General features: G+C 39.2%; 1 protein-coding gene across 3 annotated transcripts in view; it reads left to right on the top strand.

Annotated features, from left to right (window-relative positions):
* The first annotated feature begins 33 nt into the window (after positions 1–33).
* LOC121346156 (coiled-coil domain-containing protein 170-like) overlaps positions 34–18,780 on the top strand; it is a 46,721-nt gene continuing 27,974 nt past the window's right edge. Inside the window, exons 1-5 of one of the 3 annotated variants that reach the window (XM_041423692.1) lie at positions 34–183; positions 1,468–1,573; positions 2,109–2,350; positions 3,798–3,963; positions 4,947–5,162. In XM_041423692.1, the coding sequence (XP_041279626.1) occupies positions 134–183; positions 1,468–1,573; positions 2,109–2,350; positions 3,798–3,963; positions 4,947–5,162 (780 nt within the window). In that variant the 5' untranslated portion in view covers positions 34–133. Of the gene's footprint in view, positions 184–1,467; positions 1,574–2,108; positions 2,351–3,797; positions 3,964–4,946; positions 5,163–14,761; positions 14,977–15,040; positions 16,107–18,780 lie in introns of those variants that run through there. The other 2 variants (XM_041423693.1, XM_041423694.1) reach the window with 2 other exon arrangements.

Below are 18,780 nucleotides of genomic sequence, written 5' to 3' on the forward strand. Positions count from 1 at the left end.
GGCCGACACGCCCCGCCCGTCCGTCGCCGCGCGGCGGGGCGCGGCCCGCGCGCCAATAACGTCCGGCTACCGCTCGGGCCCGCTTCCGGGAGGGGGCAGGGCGGCTCGCCGGCTCGCGGGGGGGCGGAGCAAGATGGCGGCGGTACCGGCGCTCCCGGTGTCCCTGTCGGGCAGGTTTAAGGGGTCCGTCACGGCCTGGCGCGCTCGTCACCGGCAGCGAGGCGGGGGGCGGGAGGGAGCTGAGGGGCCGTCCGGCGCCCCGCCGTCGGGAAGCGGAGCAGCGCCGGCGGCGCGCGGGGCCCGTAGGCGGCGCTGTGGGCGCGGCGCTGCCGCCGCCGCAGTCACCGGCCCGGCCCGGCCGTGAGGGGATGTCGGCCCCGGTGCCCTGCTCCCGGTGCAGCTGCTCGGCTCCGCGGCTCCAACCCACCGGGAAGAAATCTCACAGTAAAAATCGTCCTCAGGCAGTGTGCGCTGGCCGCCTTCTGCTCCTTGTCCTCGTACATAAACAGCGTTTGGAGAAAATGTGATTCAATTATATAACGGAGAGTGCTTTTCTTGTTGATGAGATTCGTGATAAAGTTTGAGCAGATATCTGTGCTTTTGGTTTTACATTTCCCAGGTTTTGCATCTGGGTATCTTAGCAATAGAGGTCGCGGTTTAGCCTAGAATTAACTGCAGGTTTTATTCGGTTTTCCAGTCATTTAGCTTTTTCTTCCATGAAAAGGCTGCTGTTTATAATCTTCTGCAAAAGTAGGCACAAGAACCTGACCAGTCTGAAATTTTTTTCGTTTTGTTTTAGTTTTGGGGTTTTTTTGCTGTCCGCTGCTTTAAGGGCGCATCAAGCTACTTTTAACACTGTTGTGTTATAACCCTAGCTGGCAGCAAAGCACCACATAGCTCAGCGGGGTGGGGAGAAGTGAATGACAAGGGTAAAGATGAGGAAACTTGTGCGTTGAGAGCATTTTAATAACTAGAATGAGAATAAATTGTAATGAAAAGAGCAAAGAGAAATAGAACCCAAGAAAACCAAGTAAAGCAAATGAAAGCAATTGCTCACCATGAACTTCCTGATGCCTAAGCAGTGGCTCCCTGGCTAACTTTTCCCCCTGGTTTCCACTGCTGAGCATGATGCCATATGGTCTGGAATAGTCTCTGGGTCAGTTAGGGTCAGCTGTCCTGGCTGTGTCCCCTCCCAACACCCTGTGCACCCTCAGCCTCCTCGCGGGTGGGGTGAGGCAGAAAAGGCCTTGACTGTGCAAACCCTGCTCAGCAGTGAGGAAAATATCCCTGTGTTGCCAACACTGTCTCCAGCACAAATCTAAAACACAGCCTCCATACCAGCTACTGTAATGAAAATTAACTCTACCCCAGCCCAAAGTAGCGCAAAGACCTTGCATTTGTTTTTAAAAATTGAAGCCATTTCATAATTTGCTAACAATAATAAAATACTGATTTTCTCTTTTTTAGATCCTTTGCATATTTTACGATTAAAGACAGACTTCCCCAGATCCTCACAAGAGTTATTGATACTTTGCATCGACATAAAAATGAATTTTTTGAAGAACATGGTGAGGTAAGAGTAAGGTCCCTATTTTCCCTGATGTTTATTTCCCTCTAGCCCTTGAGACCCTTTCTCTGCCTTGTTTTTACTGGTGAGGCTTGTTTGTCTCAGTCCTTTTGTCTGATTTTTTTTTAAAAATAATTTCTTTCTAGTAGCTATTTTTGATTAGTTCTGTAACACACCTTTCTGTCTAACCTTTTCCTTCTGATCTGTCACTTATGCAACTGCATCACTTACTTGGGTTTTTGTGTTGATGCAGTGTTTGATAGACAGTAACACCTTCTGAATGTGACGGTGTTTCAACACTCTCTTCACCTCTAATTAGCAAAAAGTCCAATCTGAAAAGAAGTCCCATATGGAATTCATTTTAGGATCTTGGATCTGAACTGAGCTTTAGTCACCACAATATATTTTGTTGAATCAAGCTGTGATTTATCAGGGACTCTCATATGGCAATTAAAACTTTGCACATTCCATGAACAGTTGATCTGTGTCTCTACAGCAATAAAAGTACAGAATAGCAACTTTTATTCTCTGCTTTTCCCAGAAGGGTGTTGAAGCAGAGAAGAGAGCTATATCTTTCCTCTCCAAACTGCGGAATGAGCTGCAGACAGACAAGCCAGTGACCCCTTTGGAAGATGAGTTGCCTGATGCTGTGCTGTGGAACCAATACCTGGACTACCAACGAAATTTACCAAATGGAAATGGAGAACCAAGTTGGTTTCAGTCCCCTTGGCTGTACGTAGAGTGTTACATGTATCGAAGAATCCATGCAGCATTAGCACAGAAGTAAGTATTTACTGGCTTTGTATATTATTTTGTAAAACATTGCTCTTTCCCATTTTTATTTTGCGAAAAGGAAAGACAAGCTGAGGAGTAAGATAAAGGAAAATCTTAAGCTTTTACCCTATTGCTTTTTCCTCAGCTTGCACATCAGATTTAAAATGAATACCTTTACTTCTTATATTTAGCAGAATTTGAAGCTTGTTAATTTTTTATGCTTCAGTTTTGGTGAGTTGGTCTACACGAAAACTCTTAAGCTTGACTGTATAGTTTGACCTTGCAGACTAATGTGAATTGAGATATGAAAACCGTGTAGCATTTCTACAAGGTTTATTGGTCTAGAATTTTCCTTAAACACGGAATATGACAGCCACAAATCTGTTGGGAATTCTAACTTGTTTTGCTGCTTGCAATCTGAAGTTACCATTTGAGAGCTGTTTCTTACAGCAGTCGATCCATGTTAAGCAGCCCCTGCTGTTCATTCTACACCAGCTTCTTAGTTACAGCAGTGCTTGCAGACCATGTGTTGCCTCGAACGTTGGGAGCTGATACTGGTTAAAAATAACTGGGCAGGAAAAACTTGTTGTGCTGGTACCATGGAGACATGCCAGTACAACGTCATGTGGTAGGAATGAACAGTTTAAGATCCCATTGCTGCCAAAAAAATTTGAAAGCTCCCCGAGTACTGGATTTACCCTTAGTGTTGTGGAGATGCAAACACAGTAATGGGACTCAGTTTCTACTGGTATGTTGTGTAATTTGAACTCTTGAACCAAATACTTCAAATATGAGGTTTATCTGCTGGATTGCACTTAAAAAACTGAGCAGATACTTTTCATCTTTAACTTTTAAATTTCTTGATCTCCATTATTTACTTGCTCTTAAGCATATGCTTGGATGGAAGTTCAGTCATTTGTTGAAAGGTCGCTGTGCAACTATGTCTCATAATGGATTAGCCTATAGTTTTTATATTTTACAACATTCTCATTTGTCATGGTAATTTTCCAAAATCCTTGTAAAGACTTTCATAACTTCCTAAGTGGAAGAGAATTTGGTATGGGAAGTACACTCCAGCACACAGAAACACATTTAAAATCAGGCCAGCTTTTCTTGACTTTAGTTCACCTCTGTGTTACAGTTTTAGATCTCTTGTCTGAAGGTTGGAGTTCAAAATGCTCACTGTCTGTGCAGCTCCCAGAGTAGTTGTGATTGAATACTTGTTCATTTTCAGAACATATTGCTATGTAAAAATGCCTTGCATAGTGTCTTTTAGCAAAATGCAATATTAGGCTGTTGTAGAGATATGTGAGAATCTAGTATGACAAATTAGAAGTGGAAAATCTAATTAAGGCCTGTAGTGCAGTCTAAAGAAGCTGACCTTTGAGCTTCCTTTGCATGTGCTCTAATGAAGAATGTGGGAAGTATGTCAACATGTTTTTTCTTCTCTTTTTAGCCCACCTATTGACAGCTTTGATGTATTTAAGGAAGGAAAGGCTCAAAATTTCTTTGAATCCCAAGAAGCTGTTATTGCCTTATGCACTTACTTTCAGGAACTTCTTAAGAACATCAAGGATCTAGATGAAAAGCAGCTTCAGGAGGAGCTTTTTAAGCTATTGCAGGTAAACTGTGCTTAACACAAGAATTGAAAATATCTCTCCTATGAAATAAACAAGAATTTGAGGTTATAAAGAATCTGAATTTTATATGAGAATTAAAACATAGATCTTTAGTTTGTAAAAGTTTGATGAAGTCCTGATAGCCCTACTGTATGGCTGCTATTCTGAAAGTATTTATATTTTGGGTACTTGTTTTAAATGTGACACTTTTTTATTAACTGCTGGTCTTCATTGTGTATATGAAAACCCAACAATTCTTCCTTCAAAACCAGTATCTTTTAAACATTTTAAGTCAAATTCCAGATGACCTTTTTGGTATTTACCCGTTGTTTCTTAAAACAGTTAATTTTAGTTGTCACTTTAAATGTTTTTAGACTTCTTTGGAGAAAAAAGTAGAAGTCAGTCTGGGTCAGAAGTGGTTTAAAAGTTTTTTAACAGTATTATTCTTGGAATGTAGTGCCTTTGGGTAGAAACCCCAAAGTATCATAGGGTTACAAATAAGTTCAATAGCTGGCAACAGTGTCCGCCAAGTATTTGATGAATCTTCACAAAGGGCTCATTCGTGAGTACTTAAAATACATATATCTAAAATACTTATTTGGCTGCATGCAATAAACAAATCTGCTTTTTTAGTTCCTTTATCTGTGTTACCACTGATATTTTTTAGAATTGCAGTATGGAGAATATTTCTGTTTTGAGCTTTGTGATCAATGTGTTTACGTTGATCTAAATCTTCCATCTTTGTCACTTCTGACGCTTGCGTAAATACAGAGCTTTGTTCGGTTTCTTCCACAAAATCTTGTCTGTGTTGAGATACCTGTACAAGAACTTGAGTTTTATTAAATTTTGGAAGAATATGTGGAGTTAGAACCTTCATTACCTAAAACAGAAACAAGGGAACAAAATCTTGAGTGTATGTGAAGTTGAGAATGTAACTACAGTGAGACTTAGTAATTTTTTTTTCTTCTTTTTCTTTTTCCTTCTAGGTGTCATTGTGGGGCAATAAGTGTGACCTTTCTTTTTCAGCTGGTGAAGACAGCTCTCAGAAATCTAGTCCTTTGCAATCCCTGGAAAACATGGTACCTTACATCTTGGTGAATGATATGGAAAAAGTTTGGTCACTACTAAATGCCAAAAAAAATAGAACAGAAAGAAGTAATGTTAGAGTTGACATAATCCTGGATAATGCTGGATTTGAACTTGTAAGTGATCTTGTGTTGGCTGATTTCTTGTTGTCGTCAAAGCTAGCTGATGAAGTCTGTTTTCATGGAAAAAGTATTCCGTGGTATGTATCTGATACCACAAAGCATGATTTTAACTGGACTATTAAACAACTGGGGTCAGCTAATCATATGTGGATGTCTAGATGTGGGATAAACTGGGAGGGCAATTTGAAAAAGGGAGTTTGGGTTTTCCGTGATCACATGTTTTGGACTTTACCACACGATTTTTCCAGTATGAGTGAAGTTGCTCCTGATTTGTATGCTGAGCTACAGAAGTCAATCTTGCTTCTTTTCAAAGGTGATCTAAACTATAGAAAATTGACAGGAGATAGAAAATGGGAATACAATGTCCCGTTTCATCAAGCCTTGAATAAGTTTCATCCTGCGCCTCTCTGTAGTTTGAGAACACTGAAATCTGACACTCAGGTTGGCCTGAAACCTGGACAAGGTGAGCAAATTCAGGCTTCTGAACCTGAGTGGATGGTAAGTGGAAAATACGGGGTAGTTCAGTTTGATGCTGGTCTCTAGTTAAATGATTTGTAATATTCTGAAAGAGACGTTAAGTCTGACTTTAATTAATCTTTTCTGTTCCATGCTTGGCTTCAGTAAAGATTCTTTTTTGTCTGTGCTTTTTCCTCCCAAGTGATTTGTTGTTTTTTTGTCCTGTGGAAGACTTTAATGTTGTGCAAATATTTATAAATTGTCTTCGTATACGTAAATCAATCTGCATTTCAATACATTTTCTTTTCCTGTTGTCCAATGTCAGCAGATCTTTAAGATGCATATTTAGTTGTCCATAATGCTTTTTCTTCATCAGTGAGTATGAGTTTAATGAGTGAAAGCTTTACAAGTGAAAAATTTGCTTCAGAAACAATTGCCCCAGTGCCACATTAGCATGAATTTACTTATTTTGGAATAATTTGTGCTCCATGTCATTTCATGCATTGCATGAAAGTTAGTATTTTAGAGAGTTCAGAAGTTAATTACAGACATATTCTTTTGATGTTTTGAGGATAGTTTGCATTACATTAAGGGATAAGTTATTGTGTAGCAGCTTGTAAATATTCATGTAGAATTGAAAATTGAATTTCAGTTTTAAAGCACAAGTGAATGTTGCTAGCCAGGTTGCCTGTGGGAGAGTTGTCCCATCTGGTAGGAAGATTAGTGGGAGAAAGGACAATCTCATTTTAAGAATATTGAAGATACTGTTTATTTACAAAGCTCTACCAAAAAAAGAAGCACACAGAAAAACCTCTCCAAACAAAAAATTAATGAAACCCCAGCAGTTGCATTAACTGGACTTTAGATTTAATGCAGACTTGATCTGCAGGTGGCCTGTCAGCAGTGTATGTATGAGGTTCAAGCACTGCTGCTTCTCTGTTGTGGTAATGCTCTTTATTTTTCATATGTATTTGTTTGGGGGTTTTTGGTTGGTTGGTTGTTTTTTTAAGAAGGATGCCTTAATTTTTAGGGAGGATATACAACCCCGTTTGCACTGAGAAGTACAGGGTAGAGAAGCATATGCCATACAGGTTCCTGTTAACTGGAGTTGTTAGGTGCCCATTTCTACTCTTCTGCCCTGGTCTCAAAACATAACATTTGTTATGTTCATGCAACAAAGATCTATACAGTGGATAAGTATGTTCCAAATGCTGATGACGTTGATTATTTGTGTTTATTTTCTTCTTCTTAAATATGAAAGGTTCCAAGGTCAAGTATTCAAAAACAAAGATGCAAGGAATTTCATGAGGCAGTTATAGGGAGGGTTATAGTTTTGAGACCTGGGTTTACTGGTCTTATCTCCTTTGTGTCTTTGGCTTAGTACTCCTACAGGGTGAATTAATCCTCATCCTTAGGCGCCTGATTCAGCTGTAGAAATTAGAAATCTAGTTGAGAAGGGTGAAGGCCAGGGTGCTGAAGGTTTGTGACTAGAGAGAGCTCAACAGCACTCTAGCTTTAATGCTTTGATCAAATATTTAAATGACAGGATGAATCTGTGCACTGGAGCCTCAGTGTCTCATCTTTGAAAGTGCTGTTAACTTGTTTGAAGTGCATTTTGAAGCAACAACTTTCGGTCAAGAACAGAGAGATGGAAGTTGTGGAATATGTGGAATGAGAACATCATACCTTGCTCAGAGAGCAATTGGGGACAGAATCGGCTTTGCTGTGCTCATATTGTTTGTAAGGTGCTGACTTAATTTGCTGGAGAGGTTTAAAAGAATATAATGAACAAGAAGAGAAAGTCACTGTTGAGGCCACCCTTGACATATAGATCTGCCTCTTACACAATCCTTTTACATGCTGAGAAACTTGATTTAGTGTTTTACTGGTTGCTACTGTGTCCCTGTGCCCAGGTTGCTTTCAGGCTCTTACTTCTGAGAACTCACAATGCAGATTGGGGAAAATTAGTAGTATGAAGTTATGATTAATACAGTCCTACAAAATCCAAAATTAATTAGGAGAGGCAGCGATGTTTGCTCAGTATTACTGAATTATGAAGATTACTACAAGACATGTAATTTGTAGCTTAGCGTGATGTCATGGTGAAAAAAAATTCTCTATTTTCGTGTTGATTAAAAGTGCACTTTCCATGTTTTGCCCCTCACAAAAAGAAGTTAATGTGGTAACATAGTGTGACTGTGTGGCTGTGTAAGGAATGCACAGCCATAACTTCCAAATACTTGACTTCTGTAGCTGGAATTGCAAGGGCTATCTCTAGGCAGAACTGAATATTCAGCATACTTTTATGTGTGTTGGTTGGCTTTATTTTTGTAAAATTTTGATTGATTGTATGAAAAAAAGAACATCAGTGTTGCTGTAATGCAGTGTTACAATCTCCCACGATACAACAAAGTTGTGAAGGCATATTCCAATGGGGCACAGTGCTCTGCTAATGGGTTTGCTACAGTTTACTTAAAAATAGGAAACTCTTTTGTAGTTATTCAGTGTTGTAATACAGCTTCATGAAATGCCAACATGAACCTATTGCGTTTAGGTGGAATTTAAAAACATAATCTGAAGCATGTGTTAGAACACTAGCATTTGCTGTAATGTAACATTTTTTTACTTGAGTATTTAAGAAAGTTCTGTCGTGGTGAGCTCTCTGTGTTTGGAGACACAAGGTTTGACTCAATTTTATTAGAAGGTTGATTTATTATGCTATATATTATACTAAAATATTACGTAAAATCTATACTAAAAGAACAGAGAGAAAAGAAAGATTAGAAGGTTACAAAGAATAAAAATAGAATAGAATGCATAACAAAAATCTTGTGACTGCTCACAGCCTGAGCACAGGTGGCTGTGATTGGTCATCAATTGAAAACAATCTACATGGATTAATTGAAGATGCACCTGTTGCATTCCACAGCAGCAGATAGTTATTGTTTACATTTCTTTCCTGAGGCTCCCAGCTCCTCAGGAGGGGAAAAATCCTAGCAAAGGATTTTTAATAAAATATCATAACTACAAAGTTCCTTCTGTGTCACAACTGATTTCCCAAAATGCTTCTGCAGTGTAACTCAGGAGCTACTGATTTGTACATCCACATTTTTGAGATGCCATTTGATTATTTATGGCAAAAGCCAGAGGTGTTTTCAGTAATTCTGAGGACCACAACAAAAAAATGGTTTTTTACTTTTTATTTCTGTCTTCTAACTTTTGAACAACTGTATTTGTAAGTCAGTTTTTGATAATGAATTTCATTGTTGAGGAAATAGGAGGAAAGTAATGTCACAGGCACAGTGAAAGGCAGTACACACATCTGTCTGAATACTTGATGAGTTATCCTGTAAGATATCTACAATAATTTCTTATGTATATAAGGTTTCTTAAAATAAATTGTTTGATGTGGAAAATAAGTTGATTGTATGAGTAGAAGCTTGTAAGAATATTGAAATAAATGACAAAATTTTGTGCAAGTCAGACATCGTTATACTATTTCAGTGACTGGGGAAGCCAACTCAAAATAATTCAGGTCTTAGTTCCTGAATTTTTTTTCCTTTGAAATGGATTTTATGCATAAACCTGTAAAGCATATTTATTCAATGAGGTTTTGAAAGATACAGATGCAAGAGATAGGTGTCATAAAATGTTCTTCTGTAACAAGACAGGGCAATAATAAGGAATTTTCTAATTCTTACGCTACCTGTACTCCTGTTAAATTTTTAAAACCTTAAAAATCATTGAGTATCTCTAAAATGTATCTGGTACTTACTTACTAAGGTTGGTGCAGCTGATGATGTCATTTCCAGAATCACTTCTAGAACTGATAGGTGCTTCACGTGTTCTCAGCAAAAATGGAAATATTTTGGTGTTACTCTTACTGTATCTAAAATATTTCCAAAACACTTTGGTTTACACACCTTGCTGATATCCCATAAACCCTAACTGTTGTTGTTGAAACAGTTCTATAAAGGTCATAGTGTTATTTGCATTCATGGTTACAACTTGTTCCATGTGAACGTTTATCTCCTGTGCTGTCAAACAGCATAGGAAAAAGGTTTACTCTGTTGCATGAAAATTATTCTCTGAAATGGTTTTAATCTAAAAAGCAACCCTTAATTGTGTCTAAAATAAAAATTCCAAAATGGAATCTTGTACAGAACTGTTGGGTTTATTTTCAGTAGTTTGTTTGCTTACCAACTTTCTGTTTACCCAAAATTACAGAACAAAAGCTTGTAATTATTTTTATTTAAGGCAAAATGTAAGTTGAAATTCATCTAACACTTATCTAAGGATTTTAAAATAAAACTGAGAATGTGCTGGTTAAAGTGGTCCTTTTCTTTCTTTTTCATATGCTAGTGGCAGAACACATAGGAGGAAAAACATTCTATAACATAGACTGTTTGTTTTCTTGTTTGCTTCTGGGTTTTTTTTCCTAAAAAAGGTTTTGAAAACTTCTGTACATTTTTATTCTTGCTGATATACTTGTATTTCTAACAGCCTGCAAATAAAAAGTCCATTTACATGTATTTTTACGTGAATTAAGAATTAGTTTATGGATTATTCCACATTCTGCCTCAGCTTTGCAGTTGTGAATTCTGCAGACATGTTGTGAGAAGGGATTTTATTTACAGTGCTTTTTTGAGGTTTAGCTCATCTGGCTTTGTTTCCACTGTGAAAGAAATATAAAATGTCCTCTTATGATAAGTTAGAGTGGATAAACATATTCAGTACTTGTGTGCTGCTGCTGTTGTATCACTTTTCAGTAAGTGACGTAATCATAATCTTTCAAACTCCCTGTGAAGAAAAATTTTCATCCTTGTAGAAATTTCTTTTTCCTGGGATTCTGCTTCTTCCAAATCTAATGAAGTAACAGATTAAAAGCTGAGGTAAGATACATCAAGAGAAATACTGTGGGCCTTTTAATTTGCTTTCTTAATGTTAACTAATTGATTGGTCTCACGCTACCACGGTAAGGCTGATGCCTTCCAAGTGGCTCTGATGAAGGGCCTGATGATGCATTTCATGCAGTTGCATTTGGAATAGGTTTCATCTCTTATCTCCCACTTCCCAAAAAAATACCATTAATTGTCATAGGTCAGGAAGTGCACTGTGTTCTGGTCCTAGATGGTTTATATACACACATAATTGTTAATTTTAGTCTAGGATCTGTGTGGAAGGCAGAACCATTCAGGAAAAAGGGCTAGGGTCCAGGAGTGCTCCCTCAAGCTAGCTGAAGGGCTTTTCCACCTGCTTCTCCTTCTGTCCAGTGACTCTTGTGTTATCTGCATAGTGGTCCTATTTCCACTCAAGGAGTATGTGTACCCCTGGGCTAAGATTAGGGAATTAGGAGACAGGTAAATTCTTCCAGACCGAGAGGGCCTACAGCTTGCAGTGAGGATTTGAGTATCTTTATGTGAACAAAGAGCATCCCCATTTTTCTATGGTTGTTTGTAGTCTTGTTTTCAGGTAATCCTGTTAGAGTTGGAGCTACACTTGAGTGCTTTTGTCGTGTATTGGATACACAGCTTTGACTGCATCCATGATGTTAGATTGGGCCTTGGAAGTTGTGCTGCTGCTTTGCTGGATTGTGAGGGAAACATTGGCAGGAACTACTTGCTTGGGGCAAATCAGAGACTCTTCATACATATGTGGAAACCTAAGATACACATACAGAGGATTTGCAAAATAGCTGCATGGGTTGAGTTTAGACTTTTCAAGGACTCTGTCTGGTTTAAATTCCTCAAACTGAAAACAACCTAATACCTCAGTACCAGCAGCTTTCCCTTACACAGATTCCCACTTCTTTCCCAAGCATAATTAGTTCCCCCTTATGTTTATTGCATTTTCCCCACCCACTTTGTTCAGAATTGTAAAACCAGGTTATTTACTTCAGAAGATTGCTGATCCCACCACATGTGCTTATCACAGGGACATCATCATGTGACTTTTGGCTTTGAAATTATTTTTACACATCCATTCTCATTTAGACACCTGCAGAATATCAGCTGGTAATTTTTGAACATACTGGGTTCTGGAACTGGGGTTTCACAACACCGATCAATTTTAGCATCTTTTCTCAACACTGAGCATTTTCATGGAAGGGAAAGTTTGTGGTAATTTTTCTTTCAAAAATTAGTGGCTTTATTAGGTCCTTACATTCAAGGGATTTGCATAATTATTTGCTCAGAAAGGCTGAGAACATCCTTTCCACGTATTTTATGAAAAACAACATGAAGAATTTGATTAATGAAAATGACTCCTTGAAATTATTTAGAATTAAAAATCCCAGATGAACCCTTCCTAAATTTTTTTACTGTCTGTGTTAAGGAAAAAGAATGAAATTCTTTTGAGAACTCTACATTTAAATACTAGCAAACAAGGGTAAAGCATTTTAAAGTGTGAACATTTTGTAATAAGGTAGTTTTTTCTCAATCAAATGCCTTGAAGAGTGAGTATTGTACCTGTTCTTTTTCAGAGTGCTACATGACATTTCTACTTTTCTCCATCCTATTTTTTTTTTTTTGGTCTCTTTTGTTGTTACTCTTGGTACAGTTCACCAGAATAAAGTGTGTTTTTTTAAGGGCAAATAACTTCATAGATCTGCGGTGAGTTACAGCTGCATAAGCACTCCTTCCCCATCACCAAGGGTGTAGAAGCAGCTAAAGTGTAACTCCTGAGCCAGCCGTGGCACTGCAGGACTAGAGATGGGGAAGTGTGCTCAAGCACGTGCTCAGGAAACTTAAGACAAAGTTTCACAAGCACTTACTCCTGCATCTGCACGCCACTGCAGGAGTTGGATGGATTGGGCTGTAGTCGAATGCTGGACAAATCCAAGATGATATTTTTGTTCAAATTTGCAGTGGATAGTAAAACACGTGCCAGATTTCCTCTGGGTTTATGTAGGACTGCCCAGTACAAATTTAACCCGTCAAAAATACTGAATAGATTGGGATTGCAGAATGAGGTTACCCTGGAGCAGCATGATCCATGTCTGCAACATCCCCCCCCTGCTTGGGGGTTTCTGTGTCCTTGGCAACAGCAGTGAAACGGTAGCAGGCACACAGGGACAAGAACAGGAACAATTAGTGCTATCCCTAGCTTCTTCATTTTCTTCTCTGGAAAACGTGATTAAGTCAGCATTCCTGAGAAAGGTAAAGTACTTTTTTTGAATTTTGAGTACAGAAATGATGCTCGATGGCACTGTCCCCAGAGGCTGATTAAAGCTCACAGGGTCTTCAGAGAAAATGGCGTGCGGCTTCCATGCACCCACAGGTCTGACTTTTACTGCAATCTTCAGTTCCTCTCTTCCCGGGATTATCCACTTTATTTGGATGAAAGGTGAGGAGGAAGAGGAGGAGGTGCTCTTTCGGCTGGAGGCAGTTCAGCAGCCATCAAGGAAGACTGCTTTTGCGGGGGTGCTGCCTTGGCAGGTTCTGGGGGGAGAGGGAAACCCTGTTTGGGTAACAGGAGCAGCTGCTCAGGTGCCATCTGCTCCGCTCGCCTCTTCTGACTTTTTTTTTTTTGAGGGAAAACGTGAGCAAATACTCTCAGGTTAATATTTATTTGAAGTGAAAACGACAGACAAACAGAAACGACAAATCCCGGCTTTTCTGTGAGCTTCCCCATATGAAGACTGCTCGCTTGCAGCCGCCGAGCCCTGTCCCCGCTTCCCTGGCCAGGGCCGCCCTCCGTCCTTGCCGCGGGACGCGTTGCCAGGGGCACGGCTGTGCCGGGAGCGGCTCCGGGGCTGGCGGGGCAGCGGCGCGGCGGAACCGCGGTAACCGGGGGACGGGCCGAGGCAGAAAGGGCCCCGGGGGTTGGTTTGGTTAGGGCTTGGGGGTATTTTTGGTAGTTCCCCTATTAGGGAATAAAGCCCGACTTTGGAAATACGCCCCCCTTCCTACCCCGCTTTGTGTTGCTATTGCTGTACAGGCTGACGCGGGCTGGCTGTAACCCCCCTTTGCGAGTCATCTTTGCAATATTAAATTTAATCTCGCCTTTAAACATTCCCCCCCACCCCAAACAAAACAAAGCAAAAAAAAAAAAATCCCCAAAAAACACCAAACAAACAAACCAAAACCCAACCAACCAAAACCCCCAAACAAATAAAACCCCGACCCCAAAGCAGAGCTCCTGCAGGTGCAGAGCTGTGCCCGGTGGTAGGTGCGTGGTGCGATTGAACCCCCCTAAACTTCAGCTGATCATTACAGCTTATCTGTACAAGTTCAAGGCCAAAGATTTTTGTTACTAAGCGCTGCAGAAGGGAGTAGCTTTCACAGAGCAGGAATTTACAATTATCTAAGAATTTCTTCTTTGCATCTCTTGCTCCTTTGAAAGGGCTTTGCTGGCTTTGATGTGAATTTAAGAGAGACACTAGAGGATATTGCTTAGAAGTGTCAAACCCTTGTACTAAAGATATAATAGGAACCTTGTAACAGTTTTGCGTTCCAAAGGATAAACAATTTATTTGTGTGAGCAGTTAATTTAGTTGAACATCAATTTTGTAATGAAGCTATATTGTTCTGAGACCAAAAAATACAGAATTTTGGTAGTTTGTGGTGGCAAAACCCACTGCCATTGTATTAAATACGACAGTTATGACTCAATTACAAACTTTTTGCTAGCACTGCTTAGTGACAGTGTTGACAGCAACCTGCTCCACATTTTAACCAACCAGAAGTCAAATAGTTTGTGAGTGTTGATTTTGGGACTAAAAAACACGCTAGAAATTACATGTTTATAAAATGTAAGTTACAACTGCTAAATCAAACTACAGCACTAATCAGTTTTTAATTGTATATATGCCAATATACTCAAGTATTTCTAAAATATTTTCATTTTGTTGACTGCAGTATAGTAGGCGTTATAGGAAAATTGCAGCTGTTGGCAGTGCATGATGGTCTGCTTTTTAAATCTACCATTTAAGTAGTTCTGTTACTGAAGTTATTTAACTCTACTTAGCACTGATAAAGTAGAAACAGTAGAATGAATTGTTTGCACAAATCCCTGCATAAGCACTTACTCTTGTCTTAGCAATTACCCTTTTTATTGTTTAGGGAATAAACACAGCAGCTCCTTGTTAATCATTTTGGAAAAGCTGTGAGAGAAAGTGTCTGGGGAGTTCCAAATTCCTTAATTTGTCCATACAGACAAAGGATGAAGTCAACCAGAAAGCATGTTAAGTAATGTTTAGAGTAGGTGATGTATCTCTCTAATTGCCTTTAGATGACTGTTGTCTTTCATCACATTAAATACATTTATTATATTTAGATACAAAGTCACCTCATCTTAAGAGAAAAACAAAAGATGAAACTGCTTTAACTGCTTCTTGTAGTAGTAGCAGCAGGTAAGACTAAAATTTTGCTTGTAATGAAAATTTCATTTGGGCCCATTAATCAAGTTCGAAATTAGCCTCTTTGAGGCCGGTGAACAGCAGGAGCGATTTTTATCTTTTCAGTAATACCTTCCAATGATTACTGCAAAGGGAGGAGGGTAGAGCTGAGCAGTGCCCTTCTGAAAGGAATTTAGAAAATCTCTTTGGTAATTTATTTGAGCTGCTGAGAACACTTAAGTTACTTTTACATGTTTCTGGAATATTACACTAATGCAGAAAAACTCTGTAGGTATATAACAATAACAAAAAAAAAAGTACTGCAAGCAGTGAGTTGGCCTAGTTACAAGAAGGAATCAGCAAGGGGAAATAGGACTTTGCTGAGTGGATAGTGAGTATTTGGGTGTTTTTGGCACTTTGTAATATGCAAGTGCAAGTGACAAAACTGAGATAGTTGTGAAATATTACTCGCAAATTTTGATTTGTGTTAATATATAATTATCAATACAATTTGAGATCCCTGATAGGCAAATTGGACAAAGTATTATCTATAAGGAAGACCCAATATATACATACAAGATGGTTAATTTGTGAACCAGTTTTTTCCCAGCCCCTGAAGTCACTCCAGTTGGGGAGTCAGCCTATTCCAGGTGACCAGTGACAGGACAAGAGGACAGAGTCTTTAGCTCTGCCAGGGGAGGTTTTAGGTTGGGCATTAAGAGGAATTCCTTTAAAACATATCAGTATAGAAGAGATGTAGGACAAAAGGAGAAGTGAAATAAAAACTTGGAGCACCTGAAAAGCAGTGGCAAAGGAAGCAGTCACTGCAAGAAGGCTGCCTGTGTAGCTGAACTGGTGAATATTCCCTGGACAAACCAATGTGAAGGTGTCTGTTTTGGTTAGATGTGTGTTTGAATACTGTGGAGACAATCAGAGCTCATAGGCTACTACAGAAACTTTCCCATGGTGTTCTGCTTTCATGCCCAACTTTGCTGATGGTAACCTATGAGACAGTTTAGCAAAGCATATCAGTGAAAAAATAATGTTATGTGCCATCATATTACAAATCTATTTCATTTTCAACCTTTTTCCCCTCTTCTCCCCATTTGTTCTGTAGAAACAAAAGAAGAATGAAGTCAACAAAGGTTTGTGAGCCATCATTTTTGGTATGTTAACCCCAATGTGTTCAGGTGCTTAGGGAATGGGAAGAAGAAATCCCTGCCCTGAGCACAGTCTATGGCAGGGTATTGACAAGTCACTCAGGGTGGTGATGGGTGTTTAAATGCCTACTGGAAGCTTTGTGTTTCAGAAAAGAGTTTTAAAAATTCTATGTTTTGGGAATGGGGTCTGGGCTGTGTGCAGGCAATGGCAGTGGTGGTAGCATTTGGCAGCATTGAAAGGGGAAATACAACAGGAAATAAAAGAGAAGCTGCCAAAAGCAGAATGGGCGTGAGTGACTTTAACAGCTGGCTGATTTCAAAGTACATGGATAGGTATAAAAGTCCTGAATGTTGTTGTAGTTTTGTTGTTTCTGAATCAAATGAAGTTTTCCAACTAAAGGCTGGGAAATAAAGGCAGTTATTTGATAAAAAAGTCAAAACAAAAATGGTCAGCAATAACAAAAATCACCATATATTGATCTTCTAAAGAACACCTATTACTAATAAATCTGAAGATCCAAGTAGATATTGCTCTTAAGTAATGTAAATATAGGCTTAGCTTTTGTTTAGCATATGAAGTTAGATGAAAGCTTCATTTTCTTGCAGGTAAGTGGAAAGAGATCAAAAAGATTAATAATGTGAGTAGGAGAAACACCCAAAACCTAGGTTATTTAGAGCTGATTGAATATTAATGTACTAAGACATCTTCGCTCTACTCTCTCTAATTCTTTTAACACTTAATTAATTCTATTTTCCTAACAAAAATCAGTATAGATTACATAATACTCACAAAACATTAGAAATCTGATATTTTCCATGGATAGAAAAGTGCCCCATCTGCATTACAAATATTACCCCTATAGTAAAGTCATGCCAATTTAATTGAGTTGTCTGACAGGTCTGACTTGTGATTGGCTGACGGCAACCCACAGAAACATAGAAAACTATTAATTTTAGAGCATGCATGTTTCCTGCTAAAAGTATGATGATAATACCAACTTTCCTAGCGTGGTGCCACCATGATTGGCTTTATATTTACCAAGGCACTGGAGGATGCAGAGATCTGCCTCTGTAAATCTCACTAAAACTGTAGATGAGTCGAACAGTAGTTCCCATTGACTTTGGCACCTGGCTTCATTTAAACTTTTAAATCCTTCTGGATGTGTAGCTGCATCTTTATTTCACCAGTTTTGAGATGTACTCCTCCTTTCCGTGAAGTCATAAGCTGTGGGTTTTTTGGGAAGAAAAGGAAAAACCTACATTCATGCAGTGCTACAAATGTAATAACATACATAACCATCGTACGCAGTGTTACTGTTAGCAATCTCCATCCAGTTTTGCAGCCCTGGTGTATTACAGAATGAGAAAAATGCCCACTACACTAAAGAATTTCATGTGGTTGTACATGTGAAACAAGCAGCGTGGAGCAAAAGTAAGACAAAAGCAGTGAGGAGAGGGCACATGCTTTCCCTCACTCCCTCAGAACAGTGATAAAGTGTTGAGAAAATTAGCAGCCCTTTTATCTCCCAGATAATGTGCTGTGTTCTATGTGGCCATGAGTTTTCTGCATGTGTCAGTCTGGCTTGATGAGAGTGGCAACTCCTTTGTGGAAGAGCACAGATGAGTGTCTTTGAAGGAGATGAATGCAATTAAACTTGGTGGGTCTAATCTAGTGTCAACTAGCACAGGGAGGAAAGATTAAAGAATAGAGCTGGGAATATTATAGCAACTAATCCAAGGTGATTTATCTTCTGCTGCAGTCTAAACTAGTAGTTTTCCCTTATTCCTCAGGGATTTCTCTATGTGTTGCATGGTAAATGCTTATTTTACTAGATGTTCACATATTTGGAAAGACCTTCAGGGTTTTTTTTCCTATATGGAATGGGTAGGGGCTGAACTTGTAATTTATCTCAGCCTGGAAATTGATATTGATGTAGTAAACATGACGAGGAGGTCTCTTTGTCTCCATTGCAATACCTTTTTCCAAAAGCAGTCATTATCTGGGGGTGTTTTGCATTTTGTAATTCATACACAAATGTACCAGGACTGCAGTTTTGGTTTAGTCCTGTGTGAAAGCTGATGGAGAGCAAATCTCATGTTCAGTTCTCTGCCATGTGTGCTTCCAGCATAGCCTAAAGTTAGTTCTGCTCTGAAGAGGTTATATTTCATCAGTTTTAGTTACTACTGATTGAAAAAAGAAAAAAAGTTCTGTCTAATGAAACTCTACCAAGACTTCAGGTCTGAATTTTCATCTTGAAAGACTTAAGTAACAAAGGCCAAGAAATCCAGTACATTCCTGCTCTACTGCAGAAGAGCAGAACATCACAAAAAGGAGAAAGCCTACTATGGAATCTAAAGGGCACAGCTAAAAGAACAAGTGGTGTGAAAGAGACTGTAATAGAAAGACAGAGGCAGTGCTTGCCATGGAATCAGGACTTGAAAAAGAATGAGAGGTAGTCATTATGGTGATGGCTGGGGATGAGAAAGCATCAGTCAGGAAGCTGAAGTTGTGTCCAAGTGATGGAGTTCAAAAGGACCTCTAACCTTGAAAGGTTAGAAGTAAAAAAGCAAATGGCAAGCCAAAAAGTGACTTGGAGGAGCAGATACAAGTGTCTGAGTAGGCATGAGCTCTTCAGCCTGGTAGAGAGACTGTGGATGT

The sequence above is a fragment of the Onychostruthus taczanowskii genome, unplaced genomic scaffold (genome assembly GCF_017590055.1).
Source record: "Onychostruthus taczanowskii isolate IOZ18803 unplaced genomic scaffold, ASM1759005v1 scaffold8, whole genome shotgun sequence".
Taxonomy (NCBI): Eukaryota; Metazoa; Chordata; class Aves; order Passeriformes; family Passeridae; genus Onychostruthus; species Onychostruthus taczanowskii.